General features: G+C 38.0%; 1 protein-coding gene across 4 annotated transcripts in view; it reads right to left on the bottom strand.

Annotated features, from left to right (window-relative positions):
* The window catches only part of ZFC3H1 (zinc finger C3H1-type containing), a 76,351-nt gene that overhangs the window by 17,663 nt on the left and 32,594 nt on the right, over positions 1 to 26,094 (bottom strand). For all 4 annotated transcript variants that reach the window (XM_080661714.1, XM_080661716.1, XM_080661715.1 and 1 more), the window contains exons 8-22: positions 25,570 to 25,779; positions 25,192 to 25,356; positions 24,131 to 24,268; positions 21,740 to 21,861; positions 20,944 to 21,093; positions 12,785 to 12,959; positions 12,444 to 12,575; positions 11,545 to 12,084; positions 11,349 to 11,458; positions 10,442 to 10,573; positions 10,213 to 10,334; positions 9,188 to 9,289; positions 8,723 to 8,842; positions 7,814 to 7,997; positions 6,355 to 6,541 (exon numbers count right to left, since the gene is read on the bottom strand). In XM_080661714.1, the coding sequence (XP_080517840.1) occupies positions 6,355 to 6,541; positions 7,814 to 7,997; positions 8,723 to 8,842; positions 9,188 to 9,289; positions 10,213 to 10,334; positions 10,442 to 10,573; positions 11,349 to 11,458; positions 11,545 to 12,084; positions 12,444 to 12,575; positions 12,785 to 12,959; positions 20,944 to 21,093; positions 21,740 to 21,861; positions 24,131 to 24,268; positions 25,192 to 25,356; positions 25,570 to 25,779 (2,589 nt within the window). The remainder of the gene's footprint in view (positions 1 to 6,354; positions 6,542 to 7,813; positions 7,998 to 8,722; positions 8,843 to 9,187; positions 9,290 to 10,212; positions 10,335 to 10,441; positions 10,574 to 11,348; positions 11,459 to 11,544; positions 12,085 to 12,443; positions 12,576 to 12,784; positions 12,960 to 20,943; positions 21,094 to 21,739; positions 21,862 to 24,130; positions 24,269 to 25,191; positions 25,357 to 25,569; positions 25,780 to 26,094) is intronic.

The following is a 26,094-nucleotide window of genomic DNA, read 5'->3' as shown; positions in this document are numbered from 1 at the left end:
AACATTCAAGGAAGAACTAAAACCTATCCTCCTCAGACTATTCCAAAAAATTCAAGAGGAAGGAACACTTCCAAGCTCCTTCTATGAAGCCAGCATCACCCTAATACCAAAACCAGATAAAGACAACACAATGAAAGAGAATTACAGGCCAATATCCCTCATGAATGTAGATGCCAAAATCCTCAACAAAATTCTAGCAAATCGGATCCAGCAGTACATCAGAAAGATCATACACCATGACCAAGTAGGGTTTATCCCAGGAATGCAAGGATGGTTCAATATCCGAAAATCAATAAATGTGATACATCACATAAACAAATTGAAAGATAAAAATCACATAGTCATATCAATTGATGCAGAAAAAGCATTTGACAAAATCCAACACCCTTTCTTGATAAAAACTCTCAACAAGGTGGGAATAGAAGGATCATACCTCAACATAATAAAAGCTATATATGATAAACCCACAGCTAACATCATACTCAATGGGCAAAAACTAAAACCATTTCCCCTAAGAACAGGAACAAGACAGGGATGCCCACTCTCACCACTCCTGTTTGACATAGTACTGGAAGTATTAGCCATTGCAATTAGACAAGAAGAAGAAATAAAAGGCATCCAAATTGGAAAAGAAGAAGTAAAGCTGTCCCTATTTGCAGATGACATGATATTGTACATAAAAAACCCGAAAGACTCTATCAAAAAACTAACAGACTTAATAAATGAATTCGGCAAGGTAGCAGGATACAAAATTAACGCCAAGAAATCTATGGCATTTCTATACACCAACAGTGAACTTACAGAAAGAGAGACTAAAAAAGCAATCCCATTTTCCATCGCACCAAAAAAATTAAGATACTTAGGAATAAACCTAACCAAGGAGGTAAAAGACCTATATGTGGAAAACTACAGGACACTGAAAAAAGAGATAGAGGAAGATGTAAACAGATGGAAGAACATACCATGTTCATGGATTGGTAGAATCAACATCATCAAAATGTCCATACTACCCAAAGCAATCTATAGATTCAATGCACTCCCCATTAAAATACCAACAGCATATTTCACAGACCTAGAAAGAACTCTCCAAAAATTCATCTGGAATAAAAAAAGACCCCGAATAGCCACAGCAATCCTGAGAAAGAAGAATAAAGTAGGAGGGATCTCAATACCAGATTTCAAGCTGTATTACAAAGCCACTGTTCTCAAAACAGCCTGGTACTGGCACAAGAACAGACATATAGATCAATGGAATAGAATAGAGAATCCAGATATCGACCCAAACCAATATGTGCAATTAATATTTGACAAAGGAGGCATGAGCATACAATGGAGTCAAGACAGTCTCTTCAATAAATGGTGTTGGGAAAATTGGACAGATACATGCAAAAAAATGAAACTAGATCACCAACTTACACCATACACAAAAATAAACTCAAAATGGATACAGGACTTAAATATAAGACGGGAAACCATAAAAATACTAGAGGAATCCACAGGCAGCAAAATCTCAGACATATGCCAAAAGAACTTTTTCAGTGATACTGCCCCTAGGGCAATGGAAGCCAAAGAGAAAATAAACAAATGGGACTACATCAAAATAAAAAGCTTTTGCACAGCAAAAGAAACCATCAACAAAACAACAAGAAACCCCACTGTATGGGAGAACATATTTGCAAATGGTATCACTGATAAAGGTTTAATTTCCAACATCTACAGGCAGCTTATACAACTTAATAAAAGGAAGATAAATGATCCAATAAAAAAATGGGCAACGGACCTAAATAGAATCTTTTCGAAAGAAGACAGAAGGAAGGCCAAGAGACACATGAAAACATGCTCAAAGTCACTTATTATCCGAGAGATGCAAATCAAAACGACAATGCGATACCATCTCACACCTGTCAGAATGGCTATCATCAACAAATCAACAAACGACAAGTGTTGGCGAGGATGCGGAGAAAAAGGAACCCTCGTGCACTGCTGGTGGGAATGCAGACTGGTGCAGCCACTGTGGAGAACAGTATGGAGTTTCCTCAAAAAACTGAAAATGGAACTCCCATTTGACCCAGTAATCCCACTCCTAGGAATATATCCTAAGAAACCAGAAACACCAATCAGAAAGGATATATGCACCCCTATGTTCATAGCAGCACAATTTACAATAGCTAAGATTTGGAAACAGCCTAGGTGCCCGTCAGCAGATGACTGGATCAGAAAACTATGGTACATCTACACAATGGAATACTATGCTGCCATAAAAAAGAAGGAATTACTACCATTTGTAGACACCTGGATGGAATTAGAGAACATTATGCTAAGTGAAATAAGCCAGTCAATGAAAGAAAAATACCACATGATCTCACTCATTTAGGGATAATGAAAAACATTATAAACTGATGAACCAAAAGATAGTTACAGAGGCAGTAAAGCATCAAACAGAGTGTCTAATTACAGCGGTAAGGTTAGGGAGAGGTGGGGGAAATAAGAGATCAACTGAAGGACTTGTATGCATGCATATAAGAGTAACCAACGGATGCAAAACATTGGGGGGTGAGGGCAGGTATGGGAGTGGGGTGGGGGGGGCAATGGTAAGATATGTACACATATAATACCTTAATAAAAATTTGAAAAAGAAGAAAAAAAAAATAAAATAAAAATCTTGTGGTGATCAACAGCATTAATTTGGTACTACAAGGCTCCAGGTAAAAAATCAAGCATATTTCACTGTTCACATCTATTCAGTACCTATGTTAGGCTAGTTAGAGTGGCAAGTTAATTCATTAAGGGATACCATGTTATACAATTCTTATTTGTTTCAAATTTCAAATTGGCAAGAAAATGATAGATCTGACAGTAATAGATTTATCGGAATGTGTATCTGACTCTAACAGCTTCTGAGTTTAGCTGCTAAGATTTCAGATATTAATAAGTATTTCTTTTACAGGTGGATTCATTAAAATTTTAAGTTTAAACCTGAGTAGGAAACAGACGATTCTCTCAGAAAATGAGAAAGACCTATTTTTCCACCAAATCTTTATATGTTGGCCAGGTTCAATATTAGTATGAATTACAGATTAATATTTAGTTCTATAAAAATGAAGACAGCCAGGCCGAAGTGGCTCAGTGGTTGAGCATCGAACTATGAATCAGAAAGTCACAGTTTGATTCTGGGTCAGGGCACATGTCCGGGTTGTGGGCTCGATCCCCAGTGTGGGGCATGCAGGATGTAGCCAGTCAATGATTCTCTCTCATCATTGATGTTTCTCTCTCTCTCTCTCTCTCTCTCTCTCTCTCTCTCCCCCTTTCTCTCTAAAATAAAAACATATTGAAGAGGAAGATCCAAGATGGCGGCGTAGGTAAACACCTAAACTGCTGCCTCGCACAACAATTTCAAAACTACAACTAAAAGACAAAACGTCTATCACCCAGAACCATGGGAAAGCTGGCTGAGTGGAAGTTCTACAACTAGAAGGAAAGAGCAAACAGCATTGAGGGGTGCACAAGCGCGGAAAAGCTGAGGTACGGAGACGCGCGAATCGGGAGCACTGCTGTTTTCAACCCGAAGGGAGACAAGCTCCCGATTACTCCGAACTCCAGTTTCTGGGGAGACACGGGGGGACCCAAACTCCTACGGGGAGAAGCTGGACTGTCTGCCATAGGGTCGGAAAGTGAGGGAGGCTTGCTTGCAGGGCTGCGTGCAGGAATAACTGTTTACTGCGCTGGGGCGCAGGGCGCAGGACGCAGGGACACAGGGCGCAGGACACAGGGACACGTTCGGAGACGCAGAGCCGACTTCTGGCAGCCATCGCTGTTTGCCACGCCCTAGCCTAGTCACGCCCTGAGACCCCGCCCCGCACAATCTACGAACCCACCCAAGCTCCAAGCAGCGGCTTTAGCATATGAATGGTCTGCCCTATTGCAGCTTAACCTAGCAAACTTGCAGCCGGGTCAGACAGCTCCAAAACCTCCAAACCCCAAGCAAAGAGGAGAAAACTGTAGTTCTCGCTGTAGCTCCTGCTGGGTGGCCTCAGACAGTAGCTGACCTGCACCCCATTGGAGATCCAGAAGCCAGTGTACCTAGTGGCCAGAGTGAGACACCAGATTTCAACTCCTCACATCCATAAGTGACACATTCAAGAGGCAGACTCAGTGAGCACCAAAGCCCCACTGAAACAAGTCCTGCACCATAAGCGTGTCTCCAGCGCAGCAGTTCTTCCATTATAGACACAGCGGGTCCTCACAGCCAATTGGCCTGGAGGTCAATTCCTCCCAGTGTACCAACAGCAATCAAGGCTTAACTACACCAAGACTTTGCACTCAGCCCACAAAGGGGTGTACCAAAGGCGTACCTCAGGTGATTGGGGAGGCTGAGCTACTGGCCCCTATAGGTCACCTACCACACAAAGCCACTCCATCAACACAAGGAAGCAGCAAAATGCGGAGACCAAGAAACACGTCACGAATGAGAGAAATGGAAGAAAGCAAACTACTGGACGACATAGAGTTCAGAACCACATTTATAAGGTTACTCAAGAATCTTCTAAAAACCGCTGAGGAACTTAGTGAGACCTTTAAGGATCTTAATGAGAATACCAAAAAAATGGAAAAGGACCAGTCAGAAATTAAACATACACTGTCTGAAATAAAGAATATACAGAAACTCAACTGTAGATCAACGTACCCCAAGAATCAAACCAAAGATCTGAAATATGAGGAAACAAAAAACACCCAACCAGAAAAACAAAAAGAAAAAATCCAAAAATATGAAGATAGTGTAAGGAGCCTCTGGGACAACTTTAAGCATACCAACATCCGAATTATTGGGGTGCCAGAAGAAGAGAGAGAGCAAAATATTGAAAACCTATTAGAAGAAATAATGACAGAAAACTTTCCCTACCTGGTGAAAGAAATAGACTTACAAGTCCAGGAAGCACACAGAACCCCATACAAGAGGAATCCAAAGAGGACCACACCAAGACACATCATAATTAAAATGCCAAGGGCAAAAGACAAAGAGAGAATCTTGAAAGCAGCAAGAGAAAAACAGTTAGTTACCTACAAGGGAGCACCCATATGACTGTCAGCTGATTTCTCGGCAGAAACTATGCAGGCCAGAAGGGAGTGGCAAGAAATATTCAAAGTGATGAACAGCAAGAACCTACAACCAAGATTACTCTACCCAGCAAAGCTATCATTTAGAATTGAAGGTCAGATAAAGAGCTTCACAGACAAGAAAAAGCTAAAGGAGTTCATCAGCACCAAACCAGGATTACATGAAATGCTGAAGGGTGTTCTTTAAGAAGAGGAAGAAGAAGAAAAAGGTAAAGATAAAAATTATGAACAACAAAGTGACATCAAATACATACCTACCAACAAGTGAATCTAAAAATCAAGTGAATAAAAAATCTGAAGAACAGAATGGACTGGTGAATATAATAGAATCAGGGACATAGAAAGGGAGTGGACTGACAATTCTCAGGGGGGAGGGGGTGTGAGGGGTGCGGGAAGAGATTGGACAAAAATCTTACACCTATGGATGAAGACAAGTGGCGGGGGGTAAGGGCATGGGGTGGGGTGGGGAATCAGGTGGAGGGAAGCTATGGGGGAAAAAAAGAGGAACACCTGTAATAATCTGAACAATAAAGATTAAAAAAATAAAAAAAAACATATTGAAAAAAAATGACAGATAATATATTATTTCTTGGCACTCATGAAAATGTTTTACATGAATAAGAAATTCAAAGGAAGTTTTTTCCAGATGCTTTGCACAAAATTCACTTAACTTCGTATAAACTAAAACTGCTTAAGAGCCCTGGCAGGGTGACTCAGTTGGCTGGATGGAGCATTGTCCATACACCAAAAGGCTGCAGGTTCAATTCCCAGTCATCGCACATACCTAGGTTGCAGATTCAAGTCCCCGGTCAGGGAGCATATGGGAGGCAACCGATCAATGTTTCTGTCTCTGTCTCTCTCCCCTTCCCCATCTTCCTCTCTCTCTAAATATAAAAACATATCCTGGGGTAAGGATTAATAATAATAACTTTTTTAAAAAACTGCTTAAGAATAGGTATTAAAATGTTCATATTTTTTCTATACCAACGAAGTTTTACAACAACAAAAATCACCTCTTCACTAAGTATTTTCTTCTTGTTTAGTCTAAATTAATCTAGACACAGAGAAGTGGTTTTGAGGTTACTGGACAACAAAAGTAAAGGTATCATATCTATATGCAAATAAAGAATATGATCTATTAAGCTATATATCAATATTTAAGATGACCCAAAGTTATAAATACATATACACACACACCTACATGTGCACACACGGGACTATGTTATCTTTTCTACTCACAGTCCAAAAACTTTGATAATCGGGAGCATATTCAACAGCTGTTTCACACATTTCCTGCACCTCCTCTTTGGTTCCTCTTTTAGAAAACAATTTGAGATAATGGCACCAAATTTCTGGATTGTCTTTGTTGTTTTCCAAAGCCCGCGCCAGAACATTTAAAGCAGAATCCAAAGACTCTGAACATAGCCTACATGTTTAAAAGAAAAGCAGGAAGATTTTTTAATGTTTGAAAAGTTTTAAATTGGGCTACTCTACTGAGTCAATTTTTAAATTCCATTTTCTACTAAAACCTACCAAGAAACTAGTCACATATGACAAAAATTGGTAGATTAGGATTTTCTGTCACATTTGTTCCTATTTCCCATAGACCCAACAATTCCTTTCTAAGTGGATGCTCAGTTAGCATTTACCAGATAAAACAACTGTGTTATAAAAATCACTAAATTATCAACTTCAAATGTACTTTATGTCCATACTCAGCAATACCTTTTTATGATTTACACTGATCTGGGAATGGAAAAAGTTAAACAATTCTCCCTCAAGGCCAGCTACTGCCAGTACAAAATATCAAAGCTTTCAATATAATAGTTCTTTTCAACGGTCAAGGTCTTGCTATATCTTGGAGAAGATAATTGTCTCTCATGATCCTATTCATAAAATAATGTACAGTTCTTTGGACTTCACTCAGTAAATGAGTCAGAAAAGAAAACACTGCAACTTATCCCATTAACATGGAAATGACACACAGGGCACGTTAAATAAGCACCATATTCAGGTATGTAAGGTGTATTAGCATTCTGCAGTGCTGCCTTATTAAAAGCTTTTATACTGAGTTCTAAGACAGACAATCAGAGTAGCCTGTTTTAAAAAAAAAAACTGATTATCATTTTAAAATTGAGACAATAAAAGATTATTCCTAATAAGAAAAGATTATTTCTGGTAAACTATCAAAAAGTAGGAGTTAGAATATACATTTATACAAAAGAAACTGCCAATTGTGAGATAAATTACTATTCACCTTATTTGCATACATGTAATATAACACTACATGCAGAAAACAAGGCAAATCACCAGAATTTAGAGGGTCTTAAACAAGCTTTAAATCTCCAAATGAAAATGAAAAAATTTAACCTGTCCCACTACTTTTTTAAAACCCCCAAAAATAATCCTTATACCACTGAGAACTTACTGTTTTAACTAATCCTACTTTGAAATAAGAGATCACTAGAGTTAAAAACTATAGCTAATTTATTACCTATACACTGAGACATGCACACAACTCAAGATCTAATCTTAAACATTTTCTAATAGCTTTTAAACAATAAAGTGCTTTAGCTCTGTCAAAAAAACAAAGGTTCCATTGATACTAGGAAGGAAATATGCTTACCACAGAAGGAATGAACCTCAAACACAAAAATATAAATGTGCAAGTTTACACAAAGACTAGAAGTAGACCTACCCTTCATTTTGACTCAAGTACTTGTATGCAAGTTTGAGCCAAAGTTGTACATGAGAAGGATTTTCAAGCACACTTGCTTCTAAATTAGCAATGTCATCTGTCTCATTTGTAAAGTATCTGACATCATCTGGAGTCACAACTGTATCCAAAGCTGGAACTTTTATTCGGTTCTCTGGCTGGAAGGCTATAAAAAGATTTCATTAGTTTCATACTTTCTCTTACCCACAGACACAAGAAAAAAACAACTGGTCTCATCTTTAAACTAGGACTCTGCTCGGCCAAACAGAAATATGGTCTCCCTACTTTAAGGTAAGTGCCATCATCTGATAATCACACTCATGAAATTCTAAGGAAAAGTTATAATTTATGAAGATTAATTATTCTACTATATCTAAATTAAGAGAAAAAGTGTTACATTAATGTAAATAAGCATAAGAGAGCATACACCTATCAGGTATCTGCTAATCCACAAATAGCAAACAATTAAATTATGTAAACTTGAGATTATAATGCAAGATGTGCTTGACAATAGGCACACATTCGTATATTACTGTTCATTCATTTATTCATTCATTTCGTGAGCCTACTTACTGCATGTCAGAAAACACAGGCTCAAATCAAAGATTAAATAAAATAAAACATCTGCCCTCAAAAAGACACAAGCCAGGCAGTGGTTTGAAGTTGTCACAATTACTAAAGAGTCATCCCTGGATTTACTGGACCATACAAAATGCCCTGCAATGCAAGGGACAGTTCTACACAATGAAGAACTACTAACTGCCTTTAATGCCAAAACTGGTTTTTAAAAATAGAAATGAAAAAATAAAAACTACAATAGTAGATACACCAAAAGATTAGTAAAATATAACACCACAACTGAATGATTCAGGATCTTAAATTACTTCTTACCATACTTAATTGGTCCAGTAGACTGTTCATCATCACTACTGAAATTATTCTCTGAAATAGGTTTTCTCCAAAACTTGGGCTTCCACTTTCTTTTATCTTTGTAGGTTGTAAATGGAGGTGCTAAAGTAGACAGGGAAAGACTCAGTTGACACATCTAGTTTTTATAGTTTTGAAGGCTACCCAAATAACAATAAAAAAGAGCTAAATTTATTCTGTTGTGTTAGAAATGACATATATACAGGGTGTCCCCCAAAAAATGTATACACACATTAACAGCTGATAGCTCAATTTTGAAAATGAAATATATTTTAAAAATACTGCCTTTATAATTATTCAAAGTGTGTGTATGCATTTTTTGGGACACCTTATATAATTTTTTTATAATGAGAACATAATGCCAGAAAATTTGCTGTCATAAAGACACTACAATATCCTTTTGTGAGAGGGGGAGACATTAATACTCACTATGGCCTTTACTTTCATTGATATTGCTAACAAGAAGAACCGCCATCTGGTCCATTGACATTCGATCTTTGTTTACTCCAAAAAGTTTCTCAACATATTTTTCTGAAATTAGACCAATGCTATTGTCATAAAAAGTATAAAAAGCACGGATTTCAGATAAGAGGCTAATTAGAGAGTATGAAGTGAAGAACAGTTTAAGAATTAAAGAGAAGTATATGATAGTAATCAAAAACACATACAGCTTCTAGAGGGCAAGGACCACAACATCTTAACTACTATGCAAATCTTACCACATTATGCATTCCAATTTGAGCTGAAAAAAATATATATATATTTCCTGAAACAAACTAAACAAGTGAAAATTAAAGTCCTAAAAAGGGAATGATTATATTCAGTGACTTTACAATCACTTTGGTTGTGGTAACAATTTAATAAACTTAATATCTGGCACTAAATCTAGGGAAAAATTTAACATTTACTCATAATGTCTGACAATAACCTATGCTTTCGACAATATCAAAATGTACAAAGGCCTTTTTATCTCATTGTAGAATCTGAAACTATAAACATCTTTCTTACCTTCCAACTCTCCTTTATTTTTGAAAAATATAATAAAAATAGAGCTTTATTTTAAAATCATTACTAAAATTTCTATACAAAATGTTTATATATTCTTCTAAATAAACTAAACCGTTTAGATGAGTTCTATCCAAATGACTTTCTGCAATGGTAGAAAGGTCTTATATCTTGCACTGTCCTACTGGTAAGCACTGACCACCGCTGAGCTATTGAACTCAATAGTGGCTATTGGGCACTTAAATGTGGCTAGTGTGATTTGATAAGGGAACATTTTAATTTATATTTGAATAGCAACATGTGGCTAGTGACTACTGTATTGGACAGAGAAGATCTAGATAAAGTGTCATAGGTCAATATACTGAATTGTCAAAAAAACTGAATATTACATTTTTAAATTGCCTAAATTCAAATTTTCACTTGGGGAACAAGAAGAGGTCTTTAATAACCTGCTGCAGCAGCAATTTCTTCATCAGTGCTTGTCTCTGAACAACCAATCAAAGACAGATTATATGACAGAATGTCCTGGAATAGCTGTTTTCGGCTAAGCGTATAGTCTTGTGTATGCTGCCTAAAATAAAATGACAACACAGAAAAGATAATCATGTATATATCAAAGCCCAAATAACAACAACTGTCTTTTAGATTATAAAATGTTCACATATTAAAACTACTCACCACTGACAATCGTCATCATTACAGGTTCCTGTTAAATCAAAACGGCAGAAACACTGATCCGGTTCAATCATATTACTGTATGATACTGAGCTTAGGGGAAGTTTCTCCTTAGTTCGATAGTATGGACTAAATCTAAGAAGAGAGATGGACATATTATGCTTCATAAACATAACCTAGAAAATTTTTCTTTTTTCCTTCCCAACTAAAATTTCTATACTTACTTAATAGCAACCCCGCACCCCCAGAATATAAAGTGATAGGGACAAACCACTTTTATACCCAGAACATAAAAGACCTGAAATAGAAAACAAAAAACTCTGTATTTTAAAAGTAGTGTTTTCACATCAAATAATAAAATACTACATAATGCTGGTATTTCTTACACACATCACCAGCCAACAAAAAACTAGGGAAAAAGTCTATACTACCTAGTAGGTGCTTTACAATTTTACAATTGAATCATACCCATTTAACAGGCTCACAACTTGTACAAGTTTTAAAGACAAATACAACCTCCCACAAAATTAATCATCTGAGAATACCTAACTCAGCTTTATGAGAGCTGGCCAATGCATACCTTTCACATGGTAACAGTAAAATTAAAAATTCTTGTAGGACTCGTTATTTTTTTCCTAAAATCTCTATCAGGCAATAATCAAGAATTCACAATTCCACCAGTAGCAAGAAATCTGATAATAGTTAATGAACCCAAGTGTGACCTAACCCTTACTTCCTGATATGGTTTGTATATGACAAGACACTTAATTTTTACTTTCCCTAAAAGAGCAAATTCATTTTTCAGTGACCATGATTCAATTTCTTTTTTCATTATCATCAAATATTCGAAGTTGATATAAAAAACAGGAGTAATCCTGAAACTGAAGTTCACTGAATCTTTCTTTTATACCTGTAGGACTTAAAAACCAGAAGAGGGCTGTGGTAGGGACTAAAAGGACAAGGCTTCACTTCTGTTGTTTTATTCTGTGCTGTCATAAAATCTACATCCACAGAAATCTCCTGCAAAAGAAAACAATAACTTCATAAGGCAAATAAGGCTAGGGTGAATTCTATATTTTTTTAAAGAATATGAAATGTTCTGTTACCTGACCACACAAAACTTTTCCTGTAATGCCTGTTGTGGTTTTTAAAATCAGTTGTTTTAAGCTGTCAGCTTTTGAATATAATTTTTGCAATTCACCAATTTTTAACCCTAGAAAAAGTTCTGGTTTTTCTACCATGTTCTTAGCTTTGTTTACGCATTCTTTGTTAGGTGTATCGGTGTGTTTAAGGTTAGGTTTAGTAAAAGAATTGGATTCTAAGAAGGATCTTCTTCGTTCCCTGTTTGACCCAGACAAAATCTCATCATCAACATCATTTTCCTCAGTGTCCAGACTCAATTTATCTTGAGTCAGATCGTGAAGTGAAGGTTGAGGTAAAGAAAATTCAGGTTCCTCTTCCACAACTGGAGCGATATTTTGTTGTTCCTTTGCTTTAAGGGCCCGAGCTTCTTTTAGTTTTTGAATTTTCAGAGCATATTCATATTCTAGCTTTTGTAATCGTCTTTTTTCCATAGCAATTAGTTCTGCTGAATGCTTTCTTGGACTTGATACTGGAGAACTGTCCAGTCTCATCATTTTGTTTGGCTGGGGGGAAAAAATGATATAAATATTTTATATCGCTATGATTTTATAAACAATTTCTGGTAACTGTGCTATCCCCACAATACAATGCCAACATTATAAAACTAGATAACGAGCATAAAACAGTTTTACAAGTCTCCAACATTTTTGCTAGATAATCTATAAAACAAAAAAACAAAAACAAAGTAAAGACAAAATAAATAAACAAGGTTCCAAAAATTTGGATGTCATTTGAAAACAAATCTTTAATCTTATTCTACTTGAATATGCAGGGATGAATCATTTTATCTATCTCTTACCCTCAAAACTATCATAAAAACTTTCTGCTTTCCAAAAATAAAATATTTCTACAAACAACTTACTCCAAAGCGATCTTGTTCCAGTTTTCGTTTTCCTATTTCTTTACTAGCCACTGCCTTTGCCCGAGCAAACTCTTCTCCATACTTTAGAGTCAAAGCTTTTTTAACTGTAACACGCTGTTGCACTTTGTGAATCTGAAAATAAAGGATAATTCTAAAAATGTAAATGTAAACCTTACAAGAGGAAATAACTTCTTTTTAACACAGCAGGGTACTCAACGGAAAATATAAATATTCCAATATTATGTCTCAAGGGAGAACATTATTTTATTAAAAATTTGGCCCATAAAAAATGGGTAGTAAACATGAGACTACAATATTTTAATTTAAAAAAAGAATATTACTTGTTCCTGAAGCTTCTTCAAAAACATTCTGTTGACATTGAGAAATTTCTCCGTTGCTTGAAGCTGTTCTGTAAGTTTGGCAATCTTTGTTTCAGCATTTCGAACAGATTCTTTCTTCTTAGCTTCTTGCTGTACTAGATGCTTTAAAACAGATTCATCTTTCATCAAGAGAATCCTAATTTAAAAGTAACAAAATCCTCATTAGTATTTTTCTAAACTAGTGAACTAAACACAATCAGAATAAAAATTACAAAGAAATAGCTCATTTTTAAATATATATTTATGATATACAGGTGAGAGTTTTAAAAGATTAATGTTTTTATACTCATCAATCACACAGGTATTTAAATAGGCAGTTACATTTTATAAAAGTAACTATAGAACTATAGGTCTGATCTTTTTTTAAAAAATCATTTAAATCTAAGTTAATGTGAATTATAGTTGAAAATTTAATAGTAAATGTTTAATGTTGGCTGAATCTGACCCCATATGACTTCTGAAAAATGAGGACTTAGGCAGAATGTTCTGTTTAACTTCATATATAATGCTAATAAATAAACAAACATCTAATAAATATAATCAAGCACGTTTAACTTACAAATCTCTAATTCATTTTATCTAAAGCAAGCATGAAGGGGAAAAGGAAGTATAATTTTTAAACAATATACGGATAAAAGTTTGGAACTATGAAGTAAAAGAGGACAAAAGACAAATTTATGGGTATAAACTTTCATCTTTTCAACTACTAAATATTATGGTTAAAAAATATGAGACATTCTTCCCAGAAGACACCTTATTTCAACAGTCACAACAAATGACTCTCATTTAGAATGAATCATAAAGACAGAAATGTGATAGAAAGGATAGCGAGTAAAAAGACAAAGAATTTTTAAAAACCTTTTCATTTGTTAAGGAAGTTATTAAAGAAATAAAATCTAAATAAATTTAGCTTAATCTCATACTTTTAAAACAAACACAATACAACTACTCATTGATAATTTTATAAAATTACGGTCATTACGATTATTTCATCTATAAAGCACATTTCAGATTTCTAAAATCAGGATGTGTCTCAACATTATGGCATATCATAGTTCAGCTAATAGCATGTTGTCTTTCTTAGTAATGTATAAAATAATGGCACATCCTAGAAGTAATAATATATAGTACCACAGACAAATATCATTCAAAAATGAAGACACATTTGCAAAGAGACTGTTTTAAATGTATTTTATTATGTTCAGAATACTTAAACTCCAATATCTTGTTCAGAAATTAAAAACAGAACATAGTATTATATACTTACATAGTCACTATCTCCTTGACATATATGTGTTACCTTGTAAAAACACTCCAAATTACATACTTTTTTCTGATTAAAAAAATAAAGAGGAGGAACCAAGATGGCGGCATAGGTAAACACCTGAACTTGCTGCCTCGCACAACCACATCAAACCTACAACTAAAAGACAAAACAGTCATCCAGAACCACGGGAAGGCTGGCTGAGTGGAAGTTATACAACTAGAAGGAAAGAGAAAAGTGCATTGAGACTGGGAGGAGGTGCAGAGGTGCGGAAGTGCAGAGGTATGGAGGCGCGCGCAGAAATGGGCTAGCAACTGGGTACTCTGTTGTCTCTTTCAATCAGGAGGGAGATACAAGCAACCAACTGCTCTGAAATCCAGTTCAGGGTGAGACTCTGGGGGCCCAGACTCATATGGGGAGAAACTGGACTGTCTGGCATCAGGCCAGAAGACAAGGGCAGCTTTCTCTCAGATGTGCTTACAGCAATCATTGTTCCTCCACAGTGCTGCAAGACACAGAGACCCAGGGACCTCTTTGGTGTGGGGCTGACCATCAGTCAGCCATTGCTGTTTGCTCCGCCCTGGTAATTCCCTGAGACCCTGCCCCACCCAATTTACAACCCCACCCAAGCTGTGAGCAGAGGCTTTTGCATATGAATGGCCTGGCCTTTTGCAATCTAAAACCTAACAAACTGCAGCTGGGTCAGAGAGGCCCAGAGCTTCCAAAAGAAGGCCCAAGGCTCGACAGCAGCTTGCACTGCTTCACAGCTGGGCCTCATCTGGGCACCTCCAAATCCCAAACAAAGAGGAGGAATCTGCAGATCTCTCTGTAGCTCCTGCTGGGTGGCCTCAGGCAGTGGCTGACTTTGCACCTCCTTGGATATCCAAGAGCCAGTGTACCCAGTGGTTGGAGTGAGACCATCCAGACTAAAACTCTTCACATCCATAAGAGACACACTCAGGGGGCAGACTCAGTAAGCATCAAAGCCCCACTGAAGCAAGTCCTGCCCCATAGGGTGTCTCCAGCACAGAAGTTATCCCATCGCAGACACAACTGGTCCTCACAGCCAATTGGTCAATTCCTCCCAGTGATACTGACAGCAATCAAGGCTTAACTACAACAAGACTGTGCACACAGCCCACAAAGGGGTGCACCAAGTGTCCACCTCAAGTAATTAGGGAGGCTGAGCCACTGGACCCTATAGGACACATAACACACAAAGCCACTCTATCAACACAGGGAAGCAGCCAAAAGGCGGAGACAAAGAAACAGGTCACAAATGAAAGAAAAGGAAGAAAGCAAACTAGTGGGCATACAGTTCAAAACCACGGTTGTAAGGTTACTCAAGAATCTTCTAGAAACCTCCGAGAAATTGAGACTCTCAAGGATATGAAAAAGGACCACTTAGAAATTAAGCATACACTGACTGAAATAAAGAATAATATACAGAGATCCAACAGCAGACTAGAGAATCCCAAGAATCAAGTCAAAGATTTGAAATACAAAGAAGCAAAAAACACCCAACTGGAAAAACAAAAAGAATCCAAAATGATGAAGATAGTGTAAGGAGCCTCTGGGACAACTTCAAGTGGACCAACATCAGAATTATGGGGGTGCCAGAAGAAGAGAGAGAGCAAGATACTGAAAACCTATTTGAAGAAATAATGACAGAAAACTTCCCCCACCTAGTGAAAGAAATAGACTTACAAGTCCAGGAAGCCCACAGAACCCCAAACAAGAGGAATCCAAAGAGGACCACACCAAGATACATCATAATTAAAGTGCAAAGGGCAAAAGACAAAGAGAGAATATTAAAAGCAGCAAGAGAAAAACAGTTAGTTACCTACAAGGGAGTACCCATACGTCTGTCAGCTGATTTCTCAACAGAAACTATGCAGGCCAAAAGGGAGTGGCAAGAAATATTCAAAGTGATGAACAGCAAGAACCTACAACCAAGATTACTCTACCAGCAAAGCTATCATTTAGAATTGAAGGGCAGAAAAAGAGCTTCACAGATAAGAAAAAGCTAAAGGAGTTCATCACCGCCAAACCAGTATTGTATGAAATGTTGAAGGGTATTCTTTAATAAGAGGAAGAAGAAAAAGGTAAAGATAAAAATTATGAACAACAAAGTGACAACAAATACATATCTATCAACAAGTGAATCTAAAAATCAAGTGAATAAAAAATCTGAACAGAATAAACTGGTGAATATAATAGAATCAGGGGCATAGAAAAGGAGTGGACTGACAATTCTCAGGGGGAAGGAGCTGTGGGAGGTGCAGGAAGAGACTGGACAAAAATCGTACACCTATGGACGAGGACAGTGGGAGAGGTGGGAACCGGGTGGAGGGGAGCTATGGGGGGAAAAAGAGGAACAACTGTAATAATCTGAACAATAAAGATTATAAAAAAGAATAATACAACAGTGGCTATAATGTTAGAAAGGAGGCTATAAATTTCCACTTTTTTTTCCTTAATAAACTCTAGGTAGATAAACTTTTGAAGCTTGTTTGAAAAACCATTAACTTGTTTATATATTACTGGAGGCCCGATGCACCAAGATTCGTGCAAAAATGGGCCTTCCTTCCCCTGGCTACCGACACCACCTTTGCTCTGGCCAGAGCCGCCTTTCTGCTCCGGCCCAAAGCTGCCTTTCCGCCTTCCCCCGCTGGCCAGAGTCCCCGAGTGGCTGGGGTGGTGTGCAACGCCTGCGTCCCACCCCGCTCCCGGCCACTCGGCACCTGCATATGCAAATTAACCCTCCATCTTTGTTGGGTTAATTTGCATACTCACTCCTGATTGGCTGGTGGGCGTCGCAAAGGTACGGTCAATTAGCATGTTTCTCTTTTATTTGTGTAGATTAATGGTTTTTCAACATTAAGAATTAATTCATCACTGTAATCATTTTTTTTTACTATCAATATTTAAATTTTACCACATCAAAAATACCAAACTACCATCATTCAGAACCACCTGAAATCTGGCTGAATGGAAGTCCTACAACCAGAGAAGAAGAAAGCACACTGAGACTGATAGAAGGAGCAGAGGCCAGGAACGGGCTGGTCGACATCCACATGTGGCATTTTTTAATCGGGAGGGATACCTTGGCTCAGGATGCCTCCCATGAGGAGTAAGAGGTCCCAGCCCCACGCCAGAACTATCAGGTGGGAGGAGAAGCCCCCGTAACTTTGGGCTGTAAAAACCAGCAGGGATTGTGGCTGAGTGAAACAAAGGCTGCTGGAGTCCCAGGAAGTTCCTCTTAAAGGGCCCATGCATGGACTCACTCAAACTCACTCCCTCTAGGGCAGCAACTTTGAAAGGATCCAGGAACATATGAAGAGGATCTAAATTGTCTGGCATTAGGGCAAGAACTGGGGAAGCAGCTTTCTCCTAGACAAAAGTGCTAGGAGCTCCCACCTCATACCTGACTAGCAGGCACTATATATAAATTTCCATCAATCTGGCCCACACTGCTTGCCCCACCCTGGTATTCTCTAAGATCTGCCCTACCCAATTTGCAGCCCCACCCAAGCAGTTTCCATATGAATAACCTGTCCTGACTCAGACTTCAAACTTTCCTAAACTCTCTAACACAAGTAGCATCTGAACTCAGTGTGCCCCATGTCTCTCTATAAGTGGCCCCAGGTCCAGCACTAGCAGCAGCTTGCCAAGGTTTATAGCTTGGCCTCTCCTAGGCACTTCCAAGCCCAACACAAATAGCAGCCATCTGCAGATCACACAATAGCTCTTGCTGGGATGCCCCAGAGCCAGTGCACCCAGAGGACAGCTTCAGATCACACCAGATTACAACTCTACCTCATCCACAAGTGACACACTCAAGGGGCAGACTCAATGAGTACCAAAGCCCCACTGAAGCAATTCCTGTTCCATAGGGGTGTCTCCTGCACAGGAGCTCTGCTGTAATCACAGCTGGTCCTCACGGCCAATTGGCCTTGGGGTCAATTCCTCCCTGTGATGCCAACAGCAATCAAGGTTCAACTACAACAGGACAGTGCACAAAGTCCACACAGGGGCGCAACTAGAGTGCCCAGCTCAGGTGAATGGGGAGGCTGAGCCACTGGGCCTGACAGGACACCTACTACACAAGGCCACTCTACCAAGTCCAGGAGACATAGCAGCTCTACCTAACATATAGAAACAAACAAGAAAGCAGCCAAAATGCGCAGAAAAAGAAACATGTCACAAAAGAAAGAATAGAAGAAATCTCCAGGAAAAGAACTAAATTAAATGGATGCAAGCAAACTACTAGATATAGAGTTCAAAACAATGGTCATAAGGATGATTAAAGAACTGAATGAGAGTTTCAAGGACTTAGTGAGAATTTCAGAGATCTTTTTTTTTTTTTTTAAAATATATTTTATTGATTTTTTACAGAGAGGAAGGGAGAGGGATAGAGAGCTAGAAACATCGATGAGAGAGAAACATCGATCAGCTGCCTCCTGCACGCCCCCCACTGGGGATGTGCCCGCAACCAAGGCACATGCCCCCGACCGGAATCGAACCCGGGACCCTCCAGTCCGCAGGCCGACGCTCCATCCACTGAGCCAAACCGGTTTCGGCTAATTTCAGAGATCTTAATGAGGATATCAAAGGCATAAAAAAGGACCAGTCAGAAGTGAAGGATATACTAACTAAAACCAAGAATAATTTACAGGGAATCAACAGTAGCGTAAAGAATGCTGAGAATCAAATCAGCGATTTGGACTATAAGGAAGCAAAAAAACACCCAATCAGAAGAGCAAAAGGAAAAAAAAATCCCAAAACATGAAGATAGTGTAAGGACCCTCTGGGACAACTTCAGTGTACCAACATTTGTATTATGGGGTGCTGGAAGAAGAGAGGGAGCAAGAAATTAAAAACCTATTTAAAGAAAAAATGACAGAAAAGTGCCCCTATCTGGCAAAAGAAATAGACTTACAAATCCAGGAAGCACAGAGTCCCAGACAAGAGGAACCCAAAGAGGTCCACACCAAGTCACATCATAATTAAAATGCCAAAGGATAAAGACAAAGAGAGAATCTTAAAAGCAGCAAGAGAAAAACAGTTACGTACAAGGGAGTGCTCATACAACTGTCAGCTGATTTCTCAACAGAAACTTTGCAGGCCAAAAGGGAGTGGCAAGAAATATTCAAAGTTATTAAAAGCAAGGACCTATAACCAAGATTACTCTACCCAGCAAAGCTATTATTTAGAATTGAAGGTCAGATGAAGAGCTTCACAGACAAAAAAAAAAAAAAGCTAAATGAGTTCACCACCAACAAACCAGTATCACATGAAATGTTGAAGGGTCTTCTTTAAGAAGAAGAAAAAAAAAAGATTAATAAAAAGAGCAATAAAATGGCAATAAATACACACCTATCAACAATTGAATCTAAAAATAAACAAACAAGAAATCTAATGAACAAAATAAACTGATGAGTAAAATAGAACCAGAGGCATGGAAACATAGAACAGACTGGGAGGTGGGCAGAAAGAGATTAACCAAATAACTTATATGCACATATGCATTACCCATGGACACAGACAATAGGGTGGTTAAGACCAGGGGCATGACAGGAACCAGGTGGTTGGGGGAACAAAGAGGGGAACATCTGTAATTCTCTCAACAATAAAGATTCAGAAAAAAATGAAAATAAAAAATAACAAGATTTAAATTTTAAGAACTGGTTAGCAAATTATAAAAACAGGACAGAGAAAGTCTCACCATCTTTGCACAGAACCTTATATTTTTAAACATGTATTTTTAAATCTAAAAGGGGACTGAGTAGCAGAACAAAGCTCAGAAATGTTGATGTTATCTAAAACCATTTTGCTCTCCATCAGTTAATGATATCAGGGTGTTTGGAGTGGAAAAAAATGTCTATCATAAAGTGATGTAATTATTTTTATCAAGTATATGCTACTGGCCCTCATCACAAGACAAAAATTTTGTAACTACATATGGTGATGAATGTTAACTAGACTTACTGTGGTGATCATTTCACAATACATACAAATATCAAATCATTACGTACGTTGTATACTTGAAACTGTTACCTGTCAATTATACCCCCATAAAATAAATAATCCCCAAATATGGCAATGTATTCAAATACGTTCTATCATTCAACATATTCAACTTGTGAGGTTTTACACATGCTCTCAAAATTCTGAAACACCACTTGAACGATACAGTAACCTCACAAAACATGCAAGAGGTTTATGATCCTTAACTTTATATTCACAGTTTATAATAACACAAGATTTGACCATGTGTCTTATTGAACAAACTAGATAATGACTATTTCCAACAATCAAGTCCATCTTTAACAATAAAAATACGCCTCTAAAGAATGTATTTCAAAAATCATGCTAGAAGTATTAAAGAAAATTCCAAATAAGCCATGTATAAATCTGAAGGGACAAACTCCTTTGAAGTCTTGGTATTTTTATTTAAATATTAATACTATTACTTTAGGTAAATGCATAATGATAACCTTATAAAATTCTACCAAGTATAAAAGAATTTGTAGCCCTAGTTGGTTTGGCTCAGTGGATAGAGCGCCAGCCTGCAAACTGAATGGTCCCGGGTTCAATTCCAGTCAAGGGCACATACCTGGGTTGTGGGCTCGATCCCCAGTAGGGGTTGTGCAAGAGGCAGCCAATCAATGATTCTCTCTCATCATTGATGTTTCTCTCTCTCTCTCCCTCTCTGAAGTCAATAAAAAAATATATATTAAAAAAAAAATTATAATCATATAGTGTACTTAGTATTAACATACACCACAAAAGATATCCCTCTAACGTATGAGAATTAGATACATGCAGTATTTAATCAGATAATGAGGCTCACCTATGTTTTTTAAGTTTTGCTTCTGCATCTGAAACCTGCTTAGTAACCATTGCTATTCTGCCAATTCCATCAATTTCGACATCAGAGTTTGCTGGAGATGATGAACTTGTCTTCATCTGATCTGATTTAATCAAACGCTGTTTTTCCCGACTAAAATAATAAAGACAGGTGAATTATACCAAAGAATAAATGGAAATTATTTTTCTTTAGAGATGTATTCTATTTCATAATATAAACTAAAAAGTATTAGTCATATTGACTAATAAGAATGATAACCAATATGCATGACCCAAGATGGTTTTCAAAGCGGAGAGTGTAGCTCTCCTTTATATTAGCTTTTCTCTTTTTTTCTAAGCTGTTTTGATCTCAATGCATCACTGTAGTCAAGTCTATAGATGATCATCTGGCTCTCCCTCCTGTGTGAGCTGTAAAAATATTAACTCTGGCCGAAACCGGTTTGGCTCAGTGGATAGAGCGTCGGCCTGTGGACTGAAGGGTCCCGGGTTCGATTCCGGTCGAGGGCATGTACCTTGGTTGCGGGCACATCCCCAGTAGGGAGTGTGCAGGAGGCAGCTGTTCGATGTTTCTCTCTCATCGATGTTTCTAACTCTCTATCCCTCTCCCTTCCTTTCTGTAAAAAATCAATAAAATATATTAAAAAATATATATATATATTAACTCTGCATCTTGAATAAAACAATGCACTATTCATTTCCCAATGCTAATAAACTGTATACAGACTTAGTAAGCAAAACAGCACATATCTTTAAAGCTAATTACATAAAATGCCACTTACTTGGCAATCTCTTCTTTTAACAATCGATATTCAATCTTTTTTTCTTCAGGCAAAGATTCAGGTGTTCGCATGGGATCATTTTCTTTTTCAGATTTTGGAGGTACCTTCGGTTTTGAAGCTTGCTAGAAAAATTTGAAGCCAAGCAGATCAACTACCTTCACGTATCTCATACTAAGATATATATTTTTTACATTGCAACCTAGTGTGCATTTATCCTATCTAATAAAAGAGTAATATGCAAATTAACCATCACTCCGCTACACCTACAAGCCACACCCACCAGCCAATAAGGAGCGAGTATGCAAATTAACCCAACAAAGATGGCTGCGGCCACAGAGCGAGCAGGAGGCTTGGGTTTCCCCGGCAATGGAGGAAACCAAGCTTTCCGCACACCCTGGTGGGCCCAGGCCTCCACTCAAGGCTACGAAGTTTTAATTACAGAAGATAAATAAATCCCAACAAAAATGGCTGCAGCCAAGGAGCAAGCAGGAGGCTTGGCTCCACTCAAGGCTACAACGTTTCAATTATAGAAGATAAGTAAATCCCAGATACCAGGGCCTCTGCTTGGGTCGCCGAGGGGCGTGGCCGGCCTGCAAACCACCACAGGCCCCTCACCCAGGCCGCCCCACACCCTAAGGGAACCCCCACCCTGATCCGGGACACCCTTCAAGGCAAATCAGCTGGCCCCCACCCCCACCCGTGCACCAGGCCTCTATCCTATCTAATAAAAGAGCAATATGCAAATTGACCGTCACTCCAACACACAAGATGGCTGTCCCCATGTGGTCAAAGATGGCTGCCCCCATGTCGCCACAAGATGGCCAGCAGGGGAGAACAGTTGGGAGGGACCAGGCCTGCAAGGGAGGGCAGTTGTGGATGATCAGGCCAGCAGGGGAGGGCAGTTGGGGGGGACCAGGCCTGCAGGGGAGGGCAGTTGGGGGGGACCAGGCCTGCAGGGCAGGGCAGTTAGGGGTGACCAGGCCTGAAGGGGAGGGCAGTTAGGGGTGACCAGGACTGAAGTGGAGGGCAGTTAGGGGAAAACAGGCTGGCAGGGGAGCAGTTAGGCATCAATCAGGCTGGCAGGGGAGTGGTTAGGGGGTGATCAGGCTGGCAGGCAGAAGCAGTTAGGGGCAATCAGGAAGGCAGGCAGGCAAGCAGATGGGAGCCAGCAGTCCTGGATTGTGAGAGGGATGTCCAACTGCCCGGTAGGATCGGGCCTAAACGGGCAGTCGGACATCCCTTGAGGGGTCCCAGATTGGAGAGGGTGCAGGCTGGGCTGAGGGACACATACCCCCATGCACGAATTTCATGCACCGGGCCTCTAGTATTTATATATTAAGAAATAATTGACTATCTTCACTATTTTATATTCCTTTTTTAAATTAAATTTATTGAGGTAACATTGGTTAATAACATACAATTTCCAGATATACAACATTAAAATTCAACATCTGCATGCTCTATTTGGTGCTCATCACCCAAAGTCTAGTTCCCTTCCGTTATCATATATATTTGACCCTCTTTACTCACTTAGCCCTCCCCTAGCTGGTTGTTTACCACCAAACTAATTACATAATATACTAAGTAATCAAGACCTACAGTTTGAAAATAACTGAACTATATCATATCTAAACAACCGCTGCAGTAAGAATAGGGATAAAAGTTGCACTTAGATTATACACTTCAATAAAAACTGTTTTCTGGTAATGTGACACAATTTCAAAACAGTAAATTTCCTTAGTACAGAAGACAATTATCCACTATTCTGAAAACAGGACAAGGAGAAATAAAAATAAAGGGAATCGCCCTAGCTGGTTTGGCTCAGTGGATAGAGCATTGGCCTGCGGACTGAAGGGTCCCAGGTTCAATTCCAGTCAAGGGCACATGCCTGTGTTGCGGGCTTGATCCCCAGTAGGGGGTGTGCAGGAGGCAGCCTATCAATGATTCTCTCTCATCATTGATGTCTCTATCTCTCTAACCCTCTCCCTTCCTCTCTGAAATCAATAAAAATATATTTAATAAATAAATAAATAAATAAATAAATAAATAAATAAATAAAAATAAAGGGAATCAATAGCTAAATCTAAATGTTCTATAATGCTTCATTATCTATAATAATAAAGGCATAATATGCTAATTAGACCAGACAGCCAAACGACCTTCCAGACAAAGCCGGGGCTGCAAGGGCCAAGCCCCTTGCACGAATTTTGTGCCTTGGGCCTCTAGTATTATATAAAGTCCTAACAAGTAAAATATATCCACAAGTTAATATATTAAAAATCAATGCCTCTAGGAGGTCTAATTTTGGGGGGGCGGGGTGGGGGGAGAGGAATAAACTTTAATGATTGTCAATAAATTATCTTTCTTTTTATCTTTCATTATTGCACTCACCTCAGCAGTTCGTCTTGCTTCTTTGATCATGGACTCCAATCCACCAAAAACACTATTTGTTGATTTGGAAGCCTCTCCATCAGATTCACTGTCATCTGAATCATTCAGTGTTACAACCACTGATTTATGCTTTGGAAGCTGCAAAGACAATATATTTGCTACCCTTGATGACAAAAGTATCTCTATCCTGTTCGTGGCTCTACCACAATTAGCTGCATGGCCTTGAACAAGTCACTTAACCTCTTCAAATTTCAATCCATAAAAATAATGGGCTCCAAGTAGACAGTCTATGGTTCCTTCTAGTTACACTGCAAAACTGACTTTGTCCCACTCTAGCAATACTGGTTACCTGCCAAAAACATACAATATTCTATATTCTCATGATCACCTTCTTCATTAAGTTTTATTTTCTCCAGTTTCTATAAAGAACCATAATGCCATCTTTAAATTAACTCTTACGACTGAGATAAAAATTAATAATTCTAAATAATTATTTTTAAAACATTTTGGCTTTTGCAGTTATAATATAGATGGTAAGAGACTAACGTTGGTTTACCTAACAGAGGCAAGATTGCAGTTTGGCTTTGCCTCATATATTTTACTTAAAAGCCATTAGAAAACAAGGCAGAAAAAATTGTCATTTCCATCTCCTTAATAAACATCATAAATTCTTACATTACAAGTACAGTCATTAATTGGAAAAACATGAACAAAGTATAAACAAAGACAGGAAAAATAAAAATATACAATTTGCTAAAAATTAACTGTAGAATAGACAGAAATCCTGAATGGACCAATGTATATAGAAAAAAACTGAGGCAAGCATACCACTCTGATGAAAATAATGCTTCCCCCATAACATTATCATAAACTCGACCATTTTTCAAGTGAAGATGATGAACCCATTTCATTAATACATAAAAAATATATCTGTATTTACATTTGACTTCATATGTGTATATAAATAAACGAGGAGGGAGCAAGACAGTGAAACTGCATACAAATTTCTCACAGGCTGTTTGAATAATAGTAGGATTAAATATTTTGTTTGTTTTTTTTACCGAGATCACAGTTCGTGGAAGACGAGGTCCTCTGTGAAACTTTGGGTTCTGTATCCTAGGCTGAGATACTGTATTAATACTGACTATTGACAGATTGCTTCTTGGCACAGGCTGTGAATTGTTCAGAGCTGGAGGTGAAGGTGGGTCACTATTACTGGATGCTTCCTAAATTTGAAAGAGACAGATATGAAACACTACAAAAAAAAAAGAAGAAGAAGAAGAAGAAATTTCTGTTGTCTTTAAAAATCTTGAGCAAATTAGTGCCACACTTATCCCTACTTTATAAAAGCCCAATGAATTCCAAAAACAAGAGAAGGGTAGGGCTCCCAAAAACATAAGCTCATGAGCACCACCTAGTGGTTCAGGTATCTAAATTACCTCTGGCTTAAAAGCTCTTTTATTTGCTAGAGATTTAAGTAGTTCTTCTCGAAGCAGCATTTCTTCCTCCTCTTCCTCATCTGCAAAAGGTGGTTTTGGCGGCTGTTCTGGATCTTCAGGTGGAAGAGGTGGTAAAGGTGGTACAGGAGGTAGAGGTTCAAGAGAAACACACAATCCTTCCACATAAGGCTGGCTCAAAAGTGGCAAAGACTAGTTATTTTTTAAAAAAAGAAGAAATAATAATTACCATGCAAATTTTACCAATTCCAAATGTTTATCTGTGAAGCATCATTAAATTAGAAAAAGGTAAGCTTTAGGTTATTTTAGCTATAAGTGTAAGTATTTGTAAATCTCAAAAACTATGCAAGAATTCAATATTCAGCCATGAAATGTATAATTTTTGCAATAAAAATAAAATCAATATTTGAACTTTAAGATAATTACACAAACTTTTCCATTCCTATTCTTATCTTTATTTAGCAATCTAAAGAATAAAAATTTTATAAGGTCTATCTCTCTAGATGA

The sequence above is a fragment of the Plecotus auritus genome (assembly GCF_963455305.1).
Source record: "Plecotus auritus genome assembly, chromosome: 3".
NCBI lineage: Eukaryota > Metazoa > Chordata > Mammalia > Chiroptera > Vespertilionidae > Plecotus > Plecotus auritus.
Note: the sequence above shows the minus strand (reverse complement) of the source record. Positions and strands in the feature narration are given on the sequence as shown.